This window comes from Meleagris gallopavo, chromosome 3 (assembly GCF_905368555.1).
Source record: "Meleagris gallopavo chromosome 3, MGAL_WU_HG_1.1, whole genome shotgun sequence".
Lineage (NCBI taxonomy): Eukaryota > Metazoa > Chordata > Aves > Galliformes > Phasianidae > Meleagris > Meleagris gallopavo.
In genome coordinates, this window is record NC_139406.1 from 52,974,047 (window position 1) to 52,996,811 (window position 22,765).

The following is a 22,765-nucleotide window of genomic DNA, read 5'->3' on the forward strand; positions in this document are numbered from 1 at the left end:
CCTCACTACCCTCCCTTCAAACGAGATAGCCTTGGAAATAATTTATGAGTCAACTGCTGTGTTCTTTGTATTCTCTGCTTTCCCTGTTATGAAAGATAGGTCATATTCCATACAAATGTTGCTGTTATTCTCTTCCACTAGGGGCTCAAGATCTGGATCGCATTCGTTTGTCCACCTACCGAACAGCATGTAAACTTAGATTTGTTCAGAAAAAATGCAACTGTAAGTATGTCAGCACTTTCCTATACTATTGGTAGTATATTTCCATTACATTACAGTCTGTCTTTCAGATCAGTCCCAAAAGGGGTTGTTGGACCTGGCATGGCAAAAGACACCAATCAGAGTGCCTGGGAAGATTTCAAATACTGGCCTGTTTATATAAGGAGCTTGTCTCTCACATGCCCATGATTCAGTCACAGAAGCACTGGTCTTCATGCAGGCTGCAGCTTTAATTAACATGAATGCTAACTGTGTTCTCCAGTTTTCTTTTAAGTAATACTTGGGGGTTTGAGCAGTCATGCAAATTAAGCGTGATAGCAACTCTGTGATGGAATAAAGGTGATTCTGTTCCTTGTCTGGGGTGCAGCAAAGTATGTGCAGTATTAGTCAGCCCTGTTTTTTCCAGAACTTCTAATTCCCGAGAAGTTACCCACTTGATTAGTGATCTTTTTAGCATTTTTTCTGAGATCTAGTCTCTCTTCCTTTACTGTTTCAATTTCTATTAGCACATTCATGAGAAAAGCTATAAACTTTAATGGATTTCAATGCATATAAAACCTGTTACGGATTGTATCATTTATTCTCCATCTAAAATATTGTTCAAATATGTAGAATGATGAGTTTTGGTTTATGTGTTACACTGAATCTTTCTACACTAAGTTTAATGAAACCCATCCTACCTGTGGAAGATCTTGTTGGCAGAAACAGAAGGAGGAGGACGAATGCAGGGAGAGCAGGTTTTTTGGTGTTCATATCTAAACTAGAATGACAGCCTGGCTGCGCTTGTGCTATGCACAGTGATAAATGCATTAAGAAGTGTTCTGTTGATAGGGATTAACCCCTTGGAAGGGAGTTCCAGGTTTTGAGGTTATACCTGTCTGTTTTACAGAAATGTTTAATTCATGCTGTCCATACACACTACAGGGACAAAGCTGTGACAGAAAAGTCTTTTGAGAGTGTTTAGTAGATTATTAACTAGTTAGTCTTTCCGTCACTTCTGCAGTATGTTTCTCATATTTTGAATTTGTAGTTAGCTGAAGTATGAGTTGACAGATTAGTACCATTTTGCAAGCAGACTGCCAGACACAAAACTTAGGAGGGGCTTAGTACCTACACAGCAGCTACCCATTCAGGAGACAGTGCATTGAAAGACACTATTATGCTGTGTTCAGTTGTTCGTTTTTAATTTTTTTTTTTAGATTTTGTGTTTAAAAGGATGAAATTTCCACTTCGTTTTCATAGTAACAGTTCAATAATCTGAAGTGACCAAAATATCTAATTAAGTTGACACTGATAGCAAAGATGCAGCACTAATTGCTTTGGTAACTGTATGCAGAGAAAATGAAAAGGCTTAAGAATGAGATAGCAACATTGTTGGGTGTGGCTGACTGGCTAATAATATTGGTTGTTAATCTCAACTTTATTCCTTCTAAGTGTGAACTGCTTCTGTGGAACTATTCTTTTTGTTCTTTGTATTAGAATTACAGAATCACACAGAATGGCCAGGGTTGAAAGGGATCTCAAGGATCATGAATCTCCAACCCACCTGCCACATGCAGGGCCACCAAACTCCCTATTCAATACTAGACCAGGCTGCCCAGGGTCCCATCCAACCTGGCCTTGAACACCTCCAGGGACGGGGCATCCACAACCTCTCTGGGCACCCTGTTCCAGCACCTCACCACTCTCTCTGTAAAGAATTTCCCTCTGACATCGAATATTAGAGAACCAATGCACACAGCCTTCAGTTGACCAGTCTGTACTGAGTCCCTCATGGCAGTAGTTGCCTTCTGGCTGTCATTGATAAGTGGTTTAGTGGCCTACATCAAGAGTCACACTGTATCAGCCCTTCCTGGGGAAAAAAAAAAAAGTCTTAAACAAAAACATCCTAGGAATTACCAATAATTTGTCTTGCTCTAGATCAGGCTGAATTGAGCATATATTTTCACCATAAAGTACAATTTTCTTCTCATTTCTGTCTGACTGCTGCTCTCCCACATAGCTTTCTCTCACTGGTAAGAAGAGGACTCACTCATTCACTGTGCAGTGGTGGTCCAATGCAGAGCTTCTAAACATAGAGCACAGAACCTGCACTGGTCTGAAATGGTTAATGTCTGACCTCTGACTCATGTTAGTGACTCTTGTTTCCTACAGAAATCGTCATTAAGCTCTACTCAGTACTAAGATTGGGAGAAAAAAAAGTGACCTAGGGAAAAAACTTTGTTGTATCTGAACTCTTTTATATACAAGAGAATATAAGAAGGAAAAGCTCAAAGGCAGTCGCACTCTACTCTTGTGCATGTCACCTTCTGTCACCCAAGCCATCTTTATCTTCTTTCAGCTGTGCTCTCCTGCCCTGCCTTGACCAGCTTCTTGCTCAGTCACTGTGGCCCAGACTCACTGGGAAAAAGAATTGCTTGGAAAAAAGTATGTGTAAGGGGTTCTTTTAAAGAACTAATTTAATAAATTGCAGAGAGCTGCTCTTGGCTGCAGGCTGGAGATGTATGAGGATGGAAGCAAAGAGCTGTTCAAAGTGCCAGAAGTGGCTCTTCCAAGAAAAGCAGAGGTTTTATTAACACAGGTTTTTTTTTTTACCCTGAGGTGCGCATTAGTATGGAACACTGTGTGACAGTCCTAGGATATCAGGTGGCTGTGCTTATCACAAACAATGCAGTGCTCGTTTCTGCATCCTCTAAAGCAGGCACACTCAGAGGGTCATCTCCCTGCCATCCACTGTGAAGTCTTCTCACTATCAAAGAGTATTTTGCTGAAACCTACGTCATTAGGGTGGGTTTTACTGGTGATGTGAGTACTGTGTAACGGGTTAAGGTGCATTGGCAATCTCAGAGCTGTTCTCTGCAGTATTTCTCCTTAAGCTATTCAAATCATGTGGCCTAAAGTTATAGAGAAGGTGGTAGTTTACCACCATTTACCAGAACACCACTGCATATGTTGTGCTCTGAATACTAGCACTTGTTGATCAAATTAATCATACCATTGAATTATTTCACTTTCTCAAGAGGAAGATACCTCTAAAGATATTTTAAAAACATCCTTCAAAACTGTACGTATTCTATAAAACTTTAGGAAAAGAAGTGAAGAATATTCCTTCCATAAAAATCTGTCTGAGCACTTAAACCAACAGCCAGTTTAAATAAAATCAGCAGTGTGAGAAAAAAATCAATATCAGTCATTGCTGTTATTTGTCAAACAGAACAGAATTGAATCCAGTCCAACTTCGTTCTTCAGAGAAGCAACAAATTCTTCATAGCAGTAAGAAAATATGTGCATAAATATGAAAAAAATGCAGTGCTGTTTTTTAAGGAGAGCTTCCTTCAGATTTAAGTATTCTTTTTTCCTGTGTTGATGCTATCAATAAATAACAATAACATTGACAAATTATTGGGGCATACCTCTGAACCTGCTAGTACCCAAATGTGAGATGCAAACATATAACATCCAAAAATAAGAGACCTACAAAATTCTGCATGTGTGCATTCTGAAAGCTGGGAAGCTTTACTACTGCAATATGAATATAAATTCATTTTGTGCTTACCTATTTCTGATGACAATTTCTAAGCATAGAAGTAATGAAAAGACAAACTCTAGATAATGTTCAGTATAGAAAGAGATGATTAGGTGCTACTTGCTTATTAGTTTGCACATCTTCTTACAATAGCAGTGGTCTTCTCTTAATCATAAAGACCAGCACAAGATGGAGATCCTCTACTGTAAAAAAAAAAAAAAAAGAAAAAAAAGAAAATCTTAAGAACTTAAGATGGGGGCATGAATAATTTCAAGTGAATTACAAGAGTCTTGGAGAGACAGACCCCAGAGAATACCCTCCTGGAGGCTGCACCATCTTCAGATCTAAGAATGTAAAGCAGGAGCCTGTCAGCTGACTGTAACTGCTCTCAGGGATCTTCATGTTGAGTATAGTCTCAAGAATAGCAATGCTCTAATCATCTGAGCTTAAATTTCATTATTTGGGATGATAATAACACAGAGGAAGCAGGTGTGGAAACCTGATCAAAAGTACAGTATGTCTGTGCTGTATAAAATGCAGCTGGCTAAACTTCATCTATGTTTTCTAGTGTGTGAAGGAGACCCACTGTTAAGGAGAGAGATAGGAAAGCCACAGGTGAGCACTGTGAGGTCTGTAGCAGTCACAGAACTCAAACCCTACAGACTGATGTTTCTCAAAGCTGGGCATTAGGGTATTGTCCTTCACTTGACCTTCTGTGTGTTGAAGCAGGTTTTGAAACATCCAGCGTACATTCTTACCATGTAAGGAAGATGCCATCTTGACAGTGTTGACTTAAAGCTGTTTATCCATAACAATCAGACACACAAGAGTAGTAATGCTTTCCTAAAAGAAGGTGTGACTGTCCAGTTATAATGCAGCTGCATTTATCTTTCAACATTCACTGGTCTTCAGGAAACACCGAAAAATTATGATTCACAGTAATCCCCAGTCCTCCTTGTTCTGTTGGTTTATTAAAATCCAATTGTTTATACAGAGAAACAATCTGAGATGAAATGTCATGTTAACATGCAAATTCCCTCTGGGCTATGGTGGCAGCAGGAGTAGAACATAGCAACATATCGTAATCAAAACCATTATACAATTACACATCACTCACTTGTACAGAACTGTACAGCTGGAAAACTGCTTCTGTCCTCAGTGAACTTCTGAATGTGTTGTGAGGTTTTTCTATGAGTCTAGCTGCAGAGAGCACGTTTTGCTGATTTCCCTAGATCAGAATAAATCATTGGCAGTTGAAAGCTTGAACCTGAAGCCATGCCAATGATTATAATCAGACGCTTAGTTCAGACAAAAAGGAAGCTTTTTTTTCCTCTTGTGATTTAATCCCAGCACCTTAGGGTTTTGGAGTCTTTGCCTGTGATATTTTTCTGTGTGAGTGAATTTGGTTTGGTTTGGTCGTCTTATCCAAGTTGTAATACAGCTGTTTCCATACAAGGAGTGTAGCTGCTATGGCTGCGATGGAGACTTTGTGAGTGTCCAGGGCAGCTTCCTCCACCTCTACCCTGCTCTTCCTCCTACCTCCTCTGGGCTTAAGCAGTCACAGCCAAGCATGGAGGCATGTCAGCTTAATTCCATGTCAGCTTAATTCCCATACATGCTCCCGGGTGCTTCTCTGATCTGATCTGCCTTTTTACATTTGTTTTAAGTTAGAATCATTTCTCACCCTCTTGAAATATAATAATTTCCCACTGAAAATGAATGACAGTTATTGTAAACACACTATTTTTAGACACTTTTCTTAAAGCTTTTTACCTTCTGTGCTCTTATACCTTCTGTAATGCTGCTGGAACTGGTTTGTCTTAGAAACTGGCAATTTGGGTATAAAGTGATGTAATCGGCCTTTGTGAGCTACTAGCCCCTGTCAGGATGGCAATCACTTTTAAGAAAAGCTTTGGTTTTATTAAATCAAAGTAAAATTACTAGTGAATGCTGTCATTGTCTCTTTTTTTTTTCCTGTACTGGACTAACGCTTAGAAGTATTTAAGCTTTCCCATTTTACTTGCCATTCCCCACAAAATGAAGTGTTGCAGTATGTGGTCCTTGTAGTAAAAGGAAAGGGTATGAAGATATGCAAGTCTTGATTCCGCAGGGGAAATGGTGCTGTGACCTTTGTTTTACCCCAGTGGCCTAGGAAGGCATTACTGGATACGGTTTCAACTTTCTGTTCTGCATGAGAAAATGTGCTTTGGTCTTAACTATCAAAAAAGTTATTTTTTGGGGAACACAGCAGGAGGGTGTTCAGAAGTGTCCAGGTCTGGCCTGTTGATAAACATCATCAAATCTTTCATCTTTATATTTTAATTGATGCAGGAATTGCTTCTCTTTAATAAGACATAGAATCATAGAATCTTGCCACCATAATAGAAAGCTATTATTTCTTTGATTAAGGAACTTCATTTTCTCCAGCATGAAGTGGAGTCCACAAGAAATGTTTGATAGTGTGCAAGAATCCCATGAAGATCTTTGTTGTGGCAGTATTGTGCCTTGTAGTTCTCAAGGACTGTATAGCCTGTGCACTTCTGTGCTTGCCCCTCATTCTTTCTTTTCTTCAGATGACCATCACAAGCGGAACCTCCAAATTATCATAATTGTAGAGTTGTTTAAGTTAAATAACTTAATCCCCCAACATTGTTGGGTTCTGTGGTTAGTGTTCTGTTCTCATTGTAGGTTTTTATCATGTTTTTCATTCCATCCTGTAAGCAATAAAGCACAAGATGGTTTCTGGCTGGGTCACAGAGCAGTCAAGCTGAATGACAAGTAATGTTGCCTACTTGAGAAGTGTAAAAGGTCTGCTTCGCTGCAATTTGAAACATTATTTCCAGGGAAAACACTCTGCCTCTTGAATTTTTTATCATGGCACCCTTATATTCTTCTAAACTCTCAGTAGCAGTCTTCTGGGATATTTGCTTAGAAATCTTATATTTTTGTTGTTGTCATTGTTGACCCTCTTGGATATTCTACAATCTGCTTATTAGTATTACTAAGTTAATGTAGAGGCCTGAGGTTTTTTTGTTTTCTTATTTAAGAAAACTGAGACTTAGTCATTCTTGTAGCTCCTGAAGATATAGCTTTAAAAAAAAATGAAGAAGAAATAGCACTTTATATTACATTGCTATATTACAAGAACATTGTGTAAGTTACTAATTCTGGTATCCTGCAGTACTTGGATAATGAAAAGAAAGATGAGCTAATGATTTTGAAAACTTTTTTGTTCCTTTGTCTTTACTAGCGACTTGGAGACTAAATGCTCTTGGAACTGCTAGTACCATCCCATATGGGTTTCCAGGCAACTATGGGAAAAAGATGCATATATTATACATTTTGCATTATGCATCAATTATTTAATCAAAAGTTCAAAAGGGCTTGATTTAGCATATTCCCTGCAGACAAATCCTTCATAAAGATTTTAGGCTGTAAGTGTTCATTCACAGCACAATATCTTGAAAATGGTTTCAGATTTTCTTCTTTTAACTGTAAAAGTTTGTTAATGTGCTTGACAGATCCTAATACCTGTCATATAAGCTGTATACTTGACATGTTCCACAGGACTGATTGCAGTTCAGCCTTCCTTCGATGTTGGCACAAAGTGGACTGTTATTACGTGAGGGATTGCAGTGTCTCAGATCCCTGATTATTTGCTTTTAAAGGCTGCCATTGCAATTCCATCTCATTCATGATTAGCATAAGAACTGTCAGTGGACATTTGGAATTCATTTCAGTGTCAAAAAGAGTGAAACAAACAAGGCTGCATATCTTAAACTCTCAGGTCTTTGCGTGCTCCCAGACTGATTTTTCAGCCACACCCATTATTCCAAGTAGCTCCTGTTAAGAACTGAGTTGCAGAAAATTGTCAGCTAATATTACTTTGTCCCTTGCAGAGGAAGATGTCTGGATTGGCATCCTTTGAGTCAGAAGTTGGCAGGCACATAGATAGGCCACGTCCCCAGTACACCTACAGGCTGCCCTCCACGACACCAGTGACTCAGCCTCAGTTCTATGCAGACAGCTTTGTAATTGGATCACAGCTGAAAATCTTTTCTGACTGACTTCCTGAATTCTGCTACAGCTGCCGTTCCCTGCATTATCTCTGATGGCTGTTCTGATACAGGTTTGAGATTGAGACTGGGCAGTCTGTTCAGTTCACCAGCTGCTGTCTCTGAACATCTGTTCCTGGTGTCAGGCATTAGTCACCTTTGACCCAGCATGCTTTGGTTTAGATATCCAAAACCAGAAAATGCATCCTATTTCACATTGTTCCTCCTAGGGAAAATTCACAACGAAAGAAAATAAACAATTACTAACTTAGTACTCTTCTAGATATTCTGAAAATTGCAAAATGCACACACATGCAGACATGCAATCTCATGAAAACAAATGGGTATCTTGGTGATAATAGAATTGCTGTATTGTCTGGGAGCTGCTTCTGCTTCACGTGAGAGCTTTTACTTCTTTTGCCCTCTTGTGTTTTTCCTTCTGTAGCTATATTTTTAAATCTCCGCCATCATCATTTCTCTGCCCCTTCTTCAGGATTACCTCATTACCTGTAGCATGCATTTTATCTCTGACTTCTCTGCAACTCTTACGCTTTTAACTGCTCTTTCCACTATTTCCCTCTTGGCTGCAAGAAGCCTGTCTTCAGGCACATTCTCTCTTACACTTGAGACTGTCTTACCCACATGGGTATTTTGCTGGGTTCTCCCGGTGTCATGTGAGTACCTCCATAAGGTGCCAGAATGCATTAAGCAGTGTGACTTCATGTCTGTCACGTTGGTCATTCTCTCAGCTTTTACCATTTGACATCATATTTATCCAGGAAAGGGGAAATAAACAAAATAGAAGTTTTCCTTGGAGCAGATAACAGTAAGCTGGGTAATTGCAGTACTTTGTTCCTAGGGAGCTCCAGTCCCTCATTTCAAACCTACTCTGCCTCTATTGTGAACTCAGAGCAGAAATTCTCGAGGAGCTATACATGAACTCCATCCATACCTGAGAGCAGAGTACAATTTTGAAGCCCTTGCAGAAAACTGTTTTTCTGAGAAGATAAGCTCCAGCATTTTGTCCATGTCCTATAGCATTGGATTAAAAGTGTCCTTTTCCACAGCATCTGCTGAGTTGGATTTTGTTGAGGGTTGGTGGTTGGTTGGTTTGTTTGTTGCTGTTTTTTGGGTTTGATCCTGTCACATAGCTCTGAATAATGGCCAAGCACTATGCAGCTTTCCTGATCAGTTGTCTCCTCTGCAGTCTTTCCTAGGTGATCTCATGTATCTCCTGACCTTCCTCATTCCCTGCTTCATTCCCTTTCAGACTCCATCTCCAGTAACATTCCCAAATAAAACCGCTGTGGAGCCATCAGCAATGCTGGCTGTGTGTGGTGAATGTTCTCAGCAGCTGTGGGCTTCTTTAGGGTGAAGAGAGCAAGTAGTGTAAAGAAGGGAAGTCAGAATGTAGGGCTTGACCTCGTTTTTTACTGTAATGCACTGCTTCTGAAATTCCCAAAGTGTTTTTTCCTTCTAAAACCATGTTCATTTGTATTCAGAGTTGAACCAAAAGACAATTTGTGTACCTCTAATAATATAGGTCAACTTCATAGTGCCCAGAATATTCAAAGAGAAGCTTGAGTTTAACTGTTACCTATTTTTACATACCAGCTGTACCTACTATCATTTTCTGTTAGTCTTAGTGGAAGATTTCATACGGCATATATACGGCTGCCAGGACAAATCGTGAGAACAGAAGATGTTGGCCATAAAAATAATTCCCCACCTTTAAAAGTGTGAAGAGACTGCATAATATATTGTCCTGAGTGTGTGCTGCTCTCACTATGATTATGGGATGCTACACAATGAACGTTCAGCTTCCCATCATTGACTTGTTTGTTATGTACAATAGCTTTGCAGAGACAGTTTTGTTTGTGCTGAATTAAACCACTGTGAGGCCAAATTCAAGTTAAGTTATACCTGTGATATTGTTGTTGGCTGTAACAGACTTGTAGCAGGGGAGCTGCCAGCAGTCTCAGACCCATCACTGGGTGAAGTGTGGCTAATTCCAGCAGAAGTTCTGGGGATATTCAGCCTTTACAAATTGAAAGTCTGCTGAATTCACTGACATTACTGTGTCATGAGGAAAGGAGTGAATCAGTCTCTTAGTATGTATTGTGTGAAGAGGATGAACTCAGTGTACAATAAATGAAGTAAATGCTAGTATCATAGTACATCTCTTGTAAAGGTGCTGATCTTCCTCAGATGTAGTTTTCCCTGTTTCATTCATGCCCATTTTACCTCGAAACTCTTTATTTTGTCTTGAATTTGTAGGATATCTTTAAGGATTGTGTGTGTAAAGGATGACAGCTAAGTGGCCATGTACATCGAGGCTCTTACTCCATCTAGGGGCCCTGAAAACATCATTAGAGAATTTCTGTCACACAGAGGAGAAGAGATATAGATGTGTGGTACTTCATCTAAATCCTGCTTATCTGTCATTTTACATTCTGTGTTTTTGCTTCCTTTTTCATTGTTGCTGATTGTTGAGCAGTGTTTATGTTAACTGGAGCTTTTCTCCTTTTCCTGGCCTAATCCTCAAGTCTCTCTCCTTAAGAAACGTGATGGTTTAGTGCATGGTTCCACAGATCACTGAAATAGGAACCACTGTAATTGCCACCTGGTTCTGGAGTTACGGTTTCTGAATGATTCAGCCAGACACTGGAGTGCTGGCTCTTGGGGAAGGCATTGCTTGGGGTATGAGTAACGGCAGGAGAGAAATGTTCAAAGATTATGTGAACACAGAGATAGGATTTGGTCAAATGTTCTGTATAGTTTGCATGAATTAGACATTGTCTCTTCAAATGAATTCAATATAAAGAAAAGGATCTTCAGGATACCAGGATCCATCTCAGAGCTGATTGTAACTCAGATACCAAAAGAGTTCTTAGGCAAATAAATTGTCCTGTTTTCAAATGTAATAGATGTTTAAATGTGAAAGTTTGAACCTGTGGCAGTAATGAGCACCTTCATTACCAATCTCAGCAAGGGATTAAATCAGGTTGGAGTCTGAACTGTCACTGTGACCTTAGCCATAAGATGTTTTTTTCACTTAAGTCCCATGTGCTACAGGAACATCCAACTTTATCGCAAGGCTCTCACTATTAACAGCTGAGGTTGATATTGGGATTTTGTCCTCATAAATTAAGGGCTCCTACAGCTCTCTGGATTGGTCTTACCTCCTGAGAACAGAGGAGAGGGACATATATCGTCTCTTTTTTGTGTGTCACTTTCACATGTGGGGCACATGTTCTGGGGTATGAAAAATACAATTCTGCTATCAGCAAGTTTACTCAAGGATTAAGTTGAATTTAAATATTTCTCTAGTTATTTTTATTTTGATGAAAATTTTGTGGGCCAAATTCAGTCCATGTTACATAAGAAATGAATTAAATTAATATAAAAAGGATCAGCTTAACAATATGCTTATGTGCAAAATACTACTTTCATATTCAGGGAGATGTGCAGTTCCTCATTCAATAGCATTCTGTACCCTGTTGTTTACAGTCTTGCCAATCCTAAATTAAAAAAAAGTTAAGAACAAAAAAAATGACATGAGTCAAACTCTGAAAAGCAGAAGATGAACCGAGGAAGAGCTTTGTCTTCAAGCAGTTTTGAGTGTATAATAAGTGCTCGTTCTTTTTCTCTGACCTTTGTGGTATGACTGAACTTTAAAGGTTGCCATCGTAATGTCAACTTTTTTCTATGGCCATGAGAGAGGAAAGGGTTATAAAGACCTGTTAAGCTGAATATCTACTTGCCATCACGAGCTTCCAGTATCAGGGATTTTAAGGAAAGCAGCAGTTACTGTAAGAGCAGGGCTAATACTTTGTATTGTTAGAGCTGGTAACATATATTAATTCAAGTTTAGTGGGAAATGTAAGTAACTCAGCTTTTCAGCATTTGTATTCTCTTTACACTTGCTGCTTGCAGGTAACATGGTTAGAGCCAGGTGTAGGTCTCTTGTGGTATGGAGAGGTTCTGAGGGGTAGAGGGCAGCTGGAAGCAGTTGTACCGAAGAAAAGAAAAAAGTGGAGTTATTTAGGAGAATAAGATGTGGTATTAGTCAGAGTTGGCACTTGAAGAAACATATTTCCAGAGGAGATTTTATCACCGTAAAAAGGACACCCAACATGAAGATTATTCTGCCCTTTTTTTACCTCTTAGCATTATTTGCCTATCAAATGTGATAGCCTTTATAGGATGTTCACACTGTCGAATCTCCAAGCACATATTCAGCTAAATTCATGGACAAGGCAGTTTTCTGGGGACAGCAGTAGGAATACACAACCTTTGATTTGTGTTAGTTTGGTTGACGCTGTGCCAATACAGAGTTAAAATTTAATAGCCAATGTGTGCTGCATTTACTAAAATGCACCCAGTAGTGCCATCCTGTGGTCAAGGCTATGATGAACAGAATGCTTATGCACTTTGTTCTGCCTTTTCTTTAAAAGCTATTTTGCCTTGGATTATTGCACAGAAGCTTGTGCCAGGCTGTAAAATTATAGCTTTCTTCTCAGACACTCAGTCATTTCTGAACTTCTAGTATAATCTCATAAATAGGAGTGCTGGACCATGTTTTTTTCTTTTTCCTGGAAACGCTTTTTTGAAAGTTTCCATAATTCATTTTCTGTCACCAGTTAGGTATAACAGAGATGATGTTTTGAAAATCAGCTGCAGATACGGTATCACCCAATGCTGGAAGTTGTTTTACCTCCTTTTGGGAGTACAGAGACATCTTCCTAATGTATTTTTATTGCAGTATATTACAGAAGAATTATATCTAATTAGAATTTTGAAATGCTGTAGTTTTACTAATGAGATACAAACTCAGATGTAAGGCAAATTACCCTTATTTTAAGAGAAATGAGAAAGCTGTTCTGTATCATCCATGTTTACTGACCAAGTTTTGTTACCTCATATGCCCATTTGAAGGAAATACTTTGTCACGTTCAGGCTTGATTGCACAGTGCCTCAAATGAGGCGTTTCTTACTAGAATAGTGTTAGGGAGAGAGATTAAAAAATAAGGAAGATGAATAATCTAAGGGTACCATTGTCATTTTGGGCAGAATTTACAAAGTTTCTGGATATGGAATATAGATATCAGCAGGTCTGCTATTGACACGCTGGTCTTTGACTTATGAATGTGTTTAAGTTTTTAAAACAGTTAAGTGGTATATAATGTGTGGATTTAAGCTACGTGACTTCTACTAACAGAGCAGTGTTTTAACTGAGTGTTCTCTCCTGTTTGTCATAAAAACGTTAAGGAGCTTAGAGTTATGTTTTTTTCTTATTTTAATTTATGTATGTCATACTTTATTCAGCATTTCAAATAAATGATTTCCAAGTGTGTTTTAAAAAAAAAGGATCCCCTTTCCCAGCCGCTGGGTGAAAAGCAGTGGCAGCCGTTTCCCCAGCCCAGCGCTGTGGGATGCATTGCCCCCTGCTCTCCCTTACAGGATCGACTCTCATTAGCAGTGCTTGCTGGGGAGACTGTTGGCCTCCTCAGCCACCCACACAGAGCCCTTCTGTCAGTACAGGTGAGACAGAATAGGCGGGAAGAGACAGCAGGGGGAAGAAGGAGCTTTTATTGTAAATGTAATTAACGTAGATGATTATAATTTTACTGGAGATCTCCATGTGATCTTACACATTGGTGGCTTTACTGGTTGCCATATTAAAGATAAAAAGACCACATTTCAGCATATTGTTATCCTAGCAGTTCTTCCTCATTAATAGCACTTGGCCAAGTTGACAGGCATGTCCAACAGGACACATTTGTTTAATGTGCTGAGTGATCAGAATCTCAAAAGGCTTTAAAATAACTCACTTTTCACTCTGGGCAGAACAGTAGGTGAGGATACAAGAATGCAAGCCTAGAATTCGGACTGAAGAACTTTTAAAACTTTTTCCCTGAAATCCATCACCTCAGCTCTATATTTTGTCCTATAGATTTCCAGGCATCCAGCAGCCAGCTTTGGCAGCAATTTAGGAATACTGCCTGTGCATGCATTCTGTCCCATCATCCTGGTCATTAATGTTCCACAGCTTTGGCCCCAGTATTATGCCTCAGGGTATGCCATTAGTGACTGGCCTCCAGCTGGACCTCCAGCTAGACTTGGTGCCACTGTTAACAAGATTTTCAGCCTGGCGGTTCAGACAGTTTTCAGTGTAGCTCACTTTGCACTTGTCCAGTCTGTAGTTATTTTTTTCAGTGAGGAAATTATAGGAAATTGTGTCAGTAGCCTTGCTAGAGCCTTAATAAAGAATATCCACTGCTCTGTCTTGTCCAGGGAGGCAGTCATTTCATTGTGGAAAGCAAACAGATTGGTCAGGCATGATTTCTCCTTCATAACTCCATACTGACTGCTCCCAGTCGTTTTCTTGTCCTTAACAAGCTTAGAAATGACTTCAGGAAGATTTGCTCCATCCCCCTTCTGTGGACTGAGATGAAGTTTTAGATCGCTGGATCCTTTTGCTTGTTTTTAAAGAGAGTAACACCAACTTTCTCGCAGTTCTCAAGAACCTTGCCTTGTTGCCACAACCTTTCAAAGGTAATTGAGTGGCCTTGCTGTGACAACATCACTTGGCTCCCTCAGCACTTGTGGGTGCATCCCGTATAAAGTACCATGGACTTGTGAGTGTCCAGTCTGTCTAAATGTCCTCTAACCAGTTCCAGAACACCTCAACCAAGATTGTCATCCTCTTCTTGACTGTCCCACTTGTCACAGGGACCTGCATCTTCCTGAAGATGAAGCTTGTCAGTAAAGACTAGATAGGAAGGCTTCAAGAAGCATAGCCTTCCCCATGTTTTTTGTCACTAGGTGCCACACCCCGTTCAGCCTACGTTTTCCTAAGCTTGTTCTGCTGATGTGCTTATGAAAGCCTTTCTTGTTACCCTTCACATTCCTTGCCAAATTCAGCTTGAGTTGGGCAGTTTTTGAGAACTCGATTTCTACAAAGAAATACAGAAATGTTGTCTCTGGTTGCTCTAGATTATCAGTACCTCAGTGTATCATCCTCTTACAACCTTTCTTACTATTACACGGGGATACACATATTTCAAAAAAATTAAAGCATTTGGGGATCAGAATAGCATGTCTGTAAGTATTCTGAATGTTTTGTTACATGCTTCTTTAAGCTTGAAGTATTTACTCAGAATCGCTGCATCTACAAACTAGAAATCACATGAAGTAGCAGGAAGATGCAATTATAATTTGTGTGCGTACATATACACACACATACATATATATATATATATACACACACACAAATTATAATATATATATGTGTAATAAAAGAACTCCTGTGGCAACAACCTGGATGTCCACCACTCTTGAGTTTTTGGTAAGCAATGATGACCAGCCCAAGAGCTGTTAGTAGCTTGCAAAGCATTCAAAACTAGCTTAGGGCATGCCGTGCCTGTTGGATTAGCTGCCCAGCGGGTGCCCAGCTGTGCTGGAAGTCACTGTGCTGGATAAACTGTGTCTGGCAGCAGAAGCAGATGAGGGAGGTAGAGGAGAACATAGAAGACATTTCCAGGAGCAGGTTCAGATATTTGGGCAGTGAGCTTAGCCTGGGTGTGCCAGGCTATGGAGGGTGACATCTGTCGCCAGACATATCCAGCCAAAGAGTGGAATACCTCATTTTTAGCCAAACAGACCTAACACCCTGTTACATTTTCTTTTTCATGTAATTTGGCACCAGAAAATGTGAAGCCATCATAGTTGGCACTTTGGTCTGCATAGTGGTAGGACAAACATTAAGGCTTTTACTGAACATGCTGCAGCTGCTTGGTATGAGGGGCAGCGTGGCCACAAACAGGTGTTCTGTAGTGGGAAAACACCTTGTTCAGTGCTCCATTACCCTCCTGGCAGCAGAAAAGAGAAGTCAAGCAGAAAGAGTGAGTGACTTCCCAGGGCTTCACAACAGTGATGATGACAAATGGCTGCACACCCTCATTGGTGATGGATTCATGGATTCTAATCTGAAAGAGAAGAATCATCTAACATTTTATAATATTTGGGAGATTGCTAGACAAAGAAGCGTAGATCGTTCACTTCTAATGAAATCCACATTGAATACCTGCAGTACATTCAAGTGCCATTGATTTCAAATTACAGTGCTGGTATGTTTAAACTCAGGTGCATCTGTAAGAACTGTGCTGAACTAAAATTGTAATGAAATGTGTCCTTAGGCTTTTGAAATGATTTAAGTTAATACTTCTTTAAAAGTTTTTCTTAGATTCACCAACAAACACTGTCAAGGTAGAATTCTGTGGTAATTGTCAGTTGGGCATGTTTACTTTAGACACAGTTAGGCCTATTGTAAGTTAAGTAAATTTGAATTGATTATTAAAGCCATAATTTAGTTGCTTCCCTTGTTTGATTAAACACAGTCTTCTCTTCCATGTTCATTTAATAATAAATGGAAAGATAACATTGTAGAGTTCATGGTTCAGATGGAGTACAAAAAATACTGTAGAAAAGATTCTTTTTTTTTTGCGTAAGTAAATTGGTTTAATCTTGAGAAGGCTTAAGCAGACAAACCCTTATTCTGTTGTTTTTGTTTTTGGTTTTTTTTTATTGTTGCTTTTTCCACTTAGAAGATAACTTCCACTACACTTTTCTTTTTTATGCTTGCTTCAGGCAACGGCATTTCTTGGCAGCTGATGTTTGAAGTAATCTGCCTCCTTTGAGATTAGTGATATATCCAAGATTATCTCACAGTTCTGTATCTCATGGTAACTATAAATAAACTGCATGATGGGAGGAAGATTTCATTTTTCACCTTATAAATAAATTTTAATTTCTTTGCTTTATGCTGAGTAAAAAAGGATAGTCCATCTCTTATCTCAGATATACTGAGATAAGTACTCAGTATACTCAAATATACTTTGTCTATACTGTAATCTACCGAACAGAAAGCTGCTTTTTAAGGATAGCCATTAAAATAAAAATGCATTGATTTCTTCCTAATGTAGAAGCTAAAGAACTCTTGGGAGAGAAAAGGAAGATCAAAATTGGTAAAATTGTCATATGCATTTATAGTAAGCAACATAATTTTGTCCAAACTTCTCTCCAGATTTATCAAGTACACCTCCTTCAAAAATCAGTCTCCTGACAGAGTTGTAGAATGGTGGAATTCTGTCCTGTGGCTTCTAATTCCTATTTTTCATTGTAACAAATTAGTAAAAAGCAATAGGAAAGGATGTTCTGAACACAAATAAAGGGAGAATGGCAGGATGTAAGTCCTCAGGAATGTCTAAAAGCTTTTTGGATAGAGGAAAATGCAAAACACTTTTCAGACTGAGACTGTGGTCTTCCATCCACACTTAAATGCTGCAGAGAGACCAATTCATTTACGATGTACTGGCAAGAGTCTCTCTCTCCAAATGCTGTTTTACCAGATGAAGTAGTTCACTGAAGAAAATAACGTTTGTTATTTGGAGTGTATTTCCATACATTAATCTTAATTCTCTGTGATTCAGGTTGTGCCTCCTCCAAGAATGCATTTGTTACTAATGATTGTTGTGTAGAATAAGAGAATGGCAGCTGTCTGTAGTGCTGTTCATCTACCCCTTACATGGCAGGGGTGGGTAGCTGTGAGAAGTCCCATGTTAGGTCAGAGCTAGTTCTAGCCTTCTCCAAAAGGAACCTGCCAGTGGCCAGATCTGAGCTTGTGTCTCTGAGAGAGCAGATTTCAGAGAGGGAAAAACACTGCAGCAGCAGCTGGGAGAGGAGTGATAAAGTGTGAGAGAAAAGCCCTACAGGCACCAAGGTCAGTGCAGAAGTCCCCTGCAGGCCATGGGTACCCCGTGGAGTTGATCTCCATGTGCAGCCTTGGAGGAGATCGCTGTGTGGTGGATGAGGCCTCGAGGAGGCACAGCCTGCAGAGAGCCACCACGAGAGCAGCCCCAGGTTCGGGCATGGAGAGGAGCCCATGATGGGGCAGAAGGGCTGGGGGAGCTGCTGCCCGTGGGAAGCCATATTGGAGCAACTCCTAAAGGCGCTGTGGTATGAACCTGTGTTGGAGCTGTGCTTGGAGAGCTGCAGCCTGTGGGAAGCCTAGACAGGATCAATTTGAGACGGACCCCACACTGGGGCAGGGGAGGGGAGAGACCATGATGGAGCAGCAGACTGAGCTCAGCTCCCATTCCCTGCCCTGCTTAGGAGAAGGGAGAAGAGAGTGAATGAGGGGAAGGTGCTTTTAGTTTGCTTTTAGTTCTCACTGCTGTTGTCTGTTAGCAATAGGCAATAAATTACATTAATCTCCCTATGCTGACTCTATTTTGCCCATAACTATAATAGTTGAGCAATCTCCCTGTCCTTATCAGCCCTTTTTCTTCTTATTTTATCCTATTCCTTTGAAGGAAGGCAGTGGGAGTTCAGCTGCCCATCAGATGAACCCACCACAGCAGTTTGCAATTGACGTTTGGCTGGGCTGTATATCTTTGAATCACCTTAACTCCGCACAGATGCTAGACATGAGCAGCTTTTGCTCCTGATGTGTAGTGGTAGTCTGGTGACTCTGTAGAAACAAATAGCAGATATCTGTAGCTTTGGATATCGTTTTGAGAAAGGGCATTTTTCTCATGTTGAAGGGTAATCCCTTTTTGTGGTATAAAAGTGGGCAAGGCAGCAAGAGCTGCCACAGTAGCCATTGCAGAAAGCTGAGATAAACCTACAGTTTGACTTTCTTGAAGGAATTAGGGCAGATTTTTGGAGAGAAAATGTTGTGTAGTACTTGTAAGCTGGTTACACTGAAAACTTCCTATCACCACAGTACTTAGAAATCAGATTCGGGTTTTATTGCACTACATGTTTTCCGAAGTAAGGAGAAATACCTTCTTCAATGAGATTAAGATAATCTGAGGGATGGGCAAATAAATGCATGGGCATAGTGGAGTGATGGAGAGGTGCTGAAAAATAAAATGGGAGGGAAGCAAGCTTATGGGAAGTTTGCAAGGTTAACATTCTGGTTTTGCATTGAAAAGGGTGTGACACTACAGATACTTTATTAACTGCAGTTTGAAACTGACGTAAGTTTCTAATAGTACAGATGGACAGAGTGGAGCTTATAAAGGCCAATGTTTGCCTCTGCTTTTTCCCACCCTAGCTAGGCAACGTGGTATAATACTTAAGCTTGCTTACTGCATAAGTACATTTTTAAAAAATAGGATTCTGAGTGATCAGTACCACCCGGATGCAGTCAGTGCTTGGTCAAGGGTCATGGTGGTGGCTATGGTAAGATCTGATAGCTTTTTATACAGATTAAATTATTTATTATTTGTATTTTCTATAAAACCTAATTATTCTAGGCCACATAACAGAACAAAAACAGAACAAAAAAGACACCTTTCCTTACTATTTAAAGAACAAGGTGTGGGATTCATCTCAGCTAACCTTGCCAGCCCTAAGGTCACATCTCAGGTATGCTTGTTGTCGTATGCTTTGTAGTCAATGAAGAAATAGAAAAGCACCTTCAAAGCATCGTTCACCTCATCTGTCTCCAGTAGCTGATTTTAGATGCTTTTCAATTTACCAATTTTGGAGGGATTAAGCTTAGGTGGATGAGTTCCAAACTCTTGCCCATAACAACTAACTTGAGTAAAAGCTGGGGAAGTCCTCATAACAACAATTTAGCAAACTCTATTTGTAATTTTGAGCTAGAGATTTAAAGAGATGTTTTCAAAATTAGCAGATGTTAAAAAGTCTGGATCTTATCCATCTTTCATTTCCTTCTGCAGGAAGGAGCCTCTGTAAAATAAATTTAAAATTCATGAGTAAAATGAAAGATAAAATGGTGCAATAGGATTGTTGATTATTTGGCTTCAAGTGGAACCAAGACATTTCTGGGGAAAAAAAAAAAAAAGCCAAGTAAAATTATTTATAGTATCAAATGCACAGCAGTTCTGTGAGACTAATACTTTATGGTAGGTGGGGGACGGTTGCTGCTATGCAGTTTCCACTAAATCATTTTCTTAGATGTGTGCCCTACCTTTGTGGCATACGAATGAACATCAGGACAGCCTGTGAGGCTTTCAAGTTAGAGGTAATGCTAAAAACAATATTTTTCACTTGAATGTGTTAGCGTGCTGATATTAGTCTCAATTCTGCTAGCCTCTGGATATTTCCCTTCTGAAAACCATCATCAAAATTAACTGTGGATGTGACTGTGTTATGAGAAATGTAGTATCAATGTGAAAAGAAATGCTGCAGGGACAGAAGTGAACCAAATAGAGAGCTGGTCAGCATTTAAACAGCTCTTCTTCCAAGCTCAGGATCGGTGCGTCCCTGTGAGCAAGAAATCGGGAAAAGGTGGCAGGAGACCTGTGTGGATGAGCAAGGAGCTCATGCGCAAGCTCAAAGGAAAGAAGAAGGTCCATGAAATGTGGAAAAAGGGTCTGACCACTTGGGAAGAATATAGGAATGTACTCAGGGCCTGCAGGGATGCAACGAGGAAGGCTAAAGCCCATCTGGAATTGAATCTAGCTAAAGTGATAAAGGATAATGAAAAAGGCTTCTTCAAGTATGTTAACAGCAAAAGGAAAACTAGAGAGAATGTGGGCCCCTTACTAAGTGAGGGGGGGTTCTGGTAACGGGGGATGCTGAGAAGGCAGAGATACTGAATGCCTTCTTTACTTCCGTCTTCAGTGAAAAGGCTCTCCCGCAGGAATCCCACACCCTGGAGGTTAGGGAGAGGGTCTGGGGAATGGGAGACTTCCCTTTAGTCAGGAAAGAGGACGTGCGTGAGCGCCTAGGCAGTACTAAGGTCCACAAGTCCATGGGACCTGATGGGGTGCATCCACGTGTGCTGAGGGAGCTGGCGGAGGTCATTGCCGAACCTCTCTCCATCATTTTTGAGAGGTCTTGCACAACAGGGGAGGTCCCTGAAGACTGGAGGATAGCCAATGTCACTCCGGTCTTCAAAAAGGGCAAGAAGGAAGACCCGGGTAATTATAGGCCTGTCAGCCTCACCTCTGTCCCTGGAAAGGTGATGGAACAGCTTGTGCTGGATACCATTTCCAGACAACTGGGAGAAAAGGAGGTTATCAGGAGTAGTCAGCATGGGTTCACCAAGGGGAGGTCGTGCTCGACCAACCTGGTGGCCTTCTCTGATGCTGTCACATGCTGGGTGGATGGGGGAAGAGCAGTAGATGTAATCTACCTTGATTTTAGAAAGGCGTTTGATACTGTCTCCCATGACATCCTTATAACAAAGCTGAGGAAGTGTGGGATAGACGAGTGGACAGTGAGATGGATTGAGAACTGGCTGACTGGCAGAGCGCAGAGGGTCGTCGTTGGTGGTGCAGAGTCTGGCTGGAGACCTGTAACCAGTGCTGTCCCCCAGGGGTCTGTGCTGTGTCTGGTCTTGTTCAACATCTTCATCGATGACCTTGATGAGGGGATAGTGGCCACCCTCAGCAAGTTTGCTGATGATACGAAGTTGGGAGGATTGGCTGACACGCCTGAAGGCTGTGCTGCCATTCAGCGAGACCTGGACAGGCTGGAGAGCTGGGCAGTAAGAAACCGGATGAGGTTCCACAAAAGCAAGTGTAGGGTCTTACAGCTAGGGAGGAATAATTGCATGCACCAATACAGGCTGGGGGATGAGCTGCTGGAGAGGAGCTCTGCAGAGAGGGACCTGGGCGTCCTGGTGGACAACAGGTTGGCCGTGAGCCAGCAGTGTGCCCTTGTGGCCAAAAAGGCCAATGGCATTCTGAGGTGCATTAAAAAGAGCGTGTCCAGCAGGTCAAGGGAGGTGATCCTCCCCCTCTACTCTGCCCTGGTAAGGCCTCATCTGGAGTACTGTGTCCAGTTCTGGGCTCCCCAGTACAAAAAAGACAGGGATCTCTTGGAAAGAGTCCAGCGGAGAGCCACAAAGATGGTGAAGGGCCTGGAGCATCTCCCCTATGAAGAAAGGCTAAGTTGAACTGGGTCTGTTTAGCCTTGAGAAAAGACGACTGAGAGGGGACCTGATCCAGGTTTATAAATATCTGAGGTGTGGCGGCCATAGTGGTGAGGCCAGTCTCTTTTCAGTGGTACGTGGAGACAGGACGAGGGGAAACGGACATAAGCTGAGCATAGGAAGTTTGGCACCGTAAGAACTTCTTTACGGTGAGGGTGACGGAGCCCTGGAACAGGCTGCCCAGGGAGGTTGTGGAGTCTCCTTCTCTGGAGATATTCAAGTCTCGCCTGGACGCCTACCTGTGCGATGTGGTGTAGGGAATCTGCTTTGGCAGGGGGGTTGGTCTCGATGATCTCTAGAGGTCCCTTCCAACCCCTACAATTCTATGATTCTGTGAAATATGCATGTGGGCAGGACAAGGCTTGTTGCGTTCTTCATTTCTCTGCACTGATCAGGTGCAGAGCTGCTTGAGGAGTACCCCAAGCAGCTCCAATGACATGATTTGTTGTCCTTTATATTCCCTTCTTCCACTGTCATGCTGCGGGCTTTTTTTCCACTTATGCTCATCCACTCTCAGATGATCAGCCTTTCCCTGTTTGTCCCTTCTTACTGGCCGCAATGTTGCTGATTTTACATCCTTATTCTGTATTTATGTTTGGATTGCCCTGGGAATTTCTGCCTTGGTCAGCAGTGCTGTTCAGCTGGTAACCCTGTTCGTGCTTTTTCTGGGTTTGCTATCTTGCTAGTGTAGCCTCAAGTTAAGGTTAGCCATCTGTGTGGGTATTTCTCCCTTTCTCCTATTCATTATGCCTTGTCATTGCTCACACTGCCACCTCTCAGTGTAGCTGCAGCCCAGGTTTGACAGTTGGCACACAAACCCCAGCACCCCCAAACTACTGGTGGAAGCACCTTCTCCTTCATCTCTTTTGTCTGTTGCTGGAGGCCAATCTCATGGCGTGCAGCAGTTGGACCCTGGTGGAAACCTCACAGTCAACCTTATGCTTTCTGCCTACCATTTCCCTCATAGTAAGGCCACAGAATAAGTGCAAG

The 22,765-nt window shown here is 41.1% G+C and overlaps 1 protein-coding gene across 21 annotated transcripts in view; it reads left to right on the forward strand.

Annotated features, from left to right (window-relative positions):
- The window catches only part of DTNA (dystrobrevin alpha), a 221,221-nt gene that overhangs the window by 123,241 nt on the left and 75,215 nt on the right, over positions 1 to 22,765 (forward strand). For all 21 annotated transcript variants that reach the window (XM_085221029.1, XM_085221028.1, XM_085221030.1 and 18 more), the window contains one exon: positions 142 to 222. In XM_085221029.1, the coding sequence (XP_085077155.1) occupies positions 142 to 222 (81 nt within the window). The remainder of the gene's footprint in view (positions 1 to 141; positions 223 to 22,765) is intronic.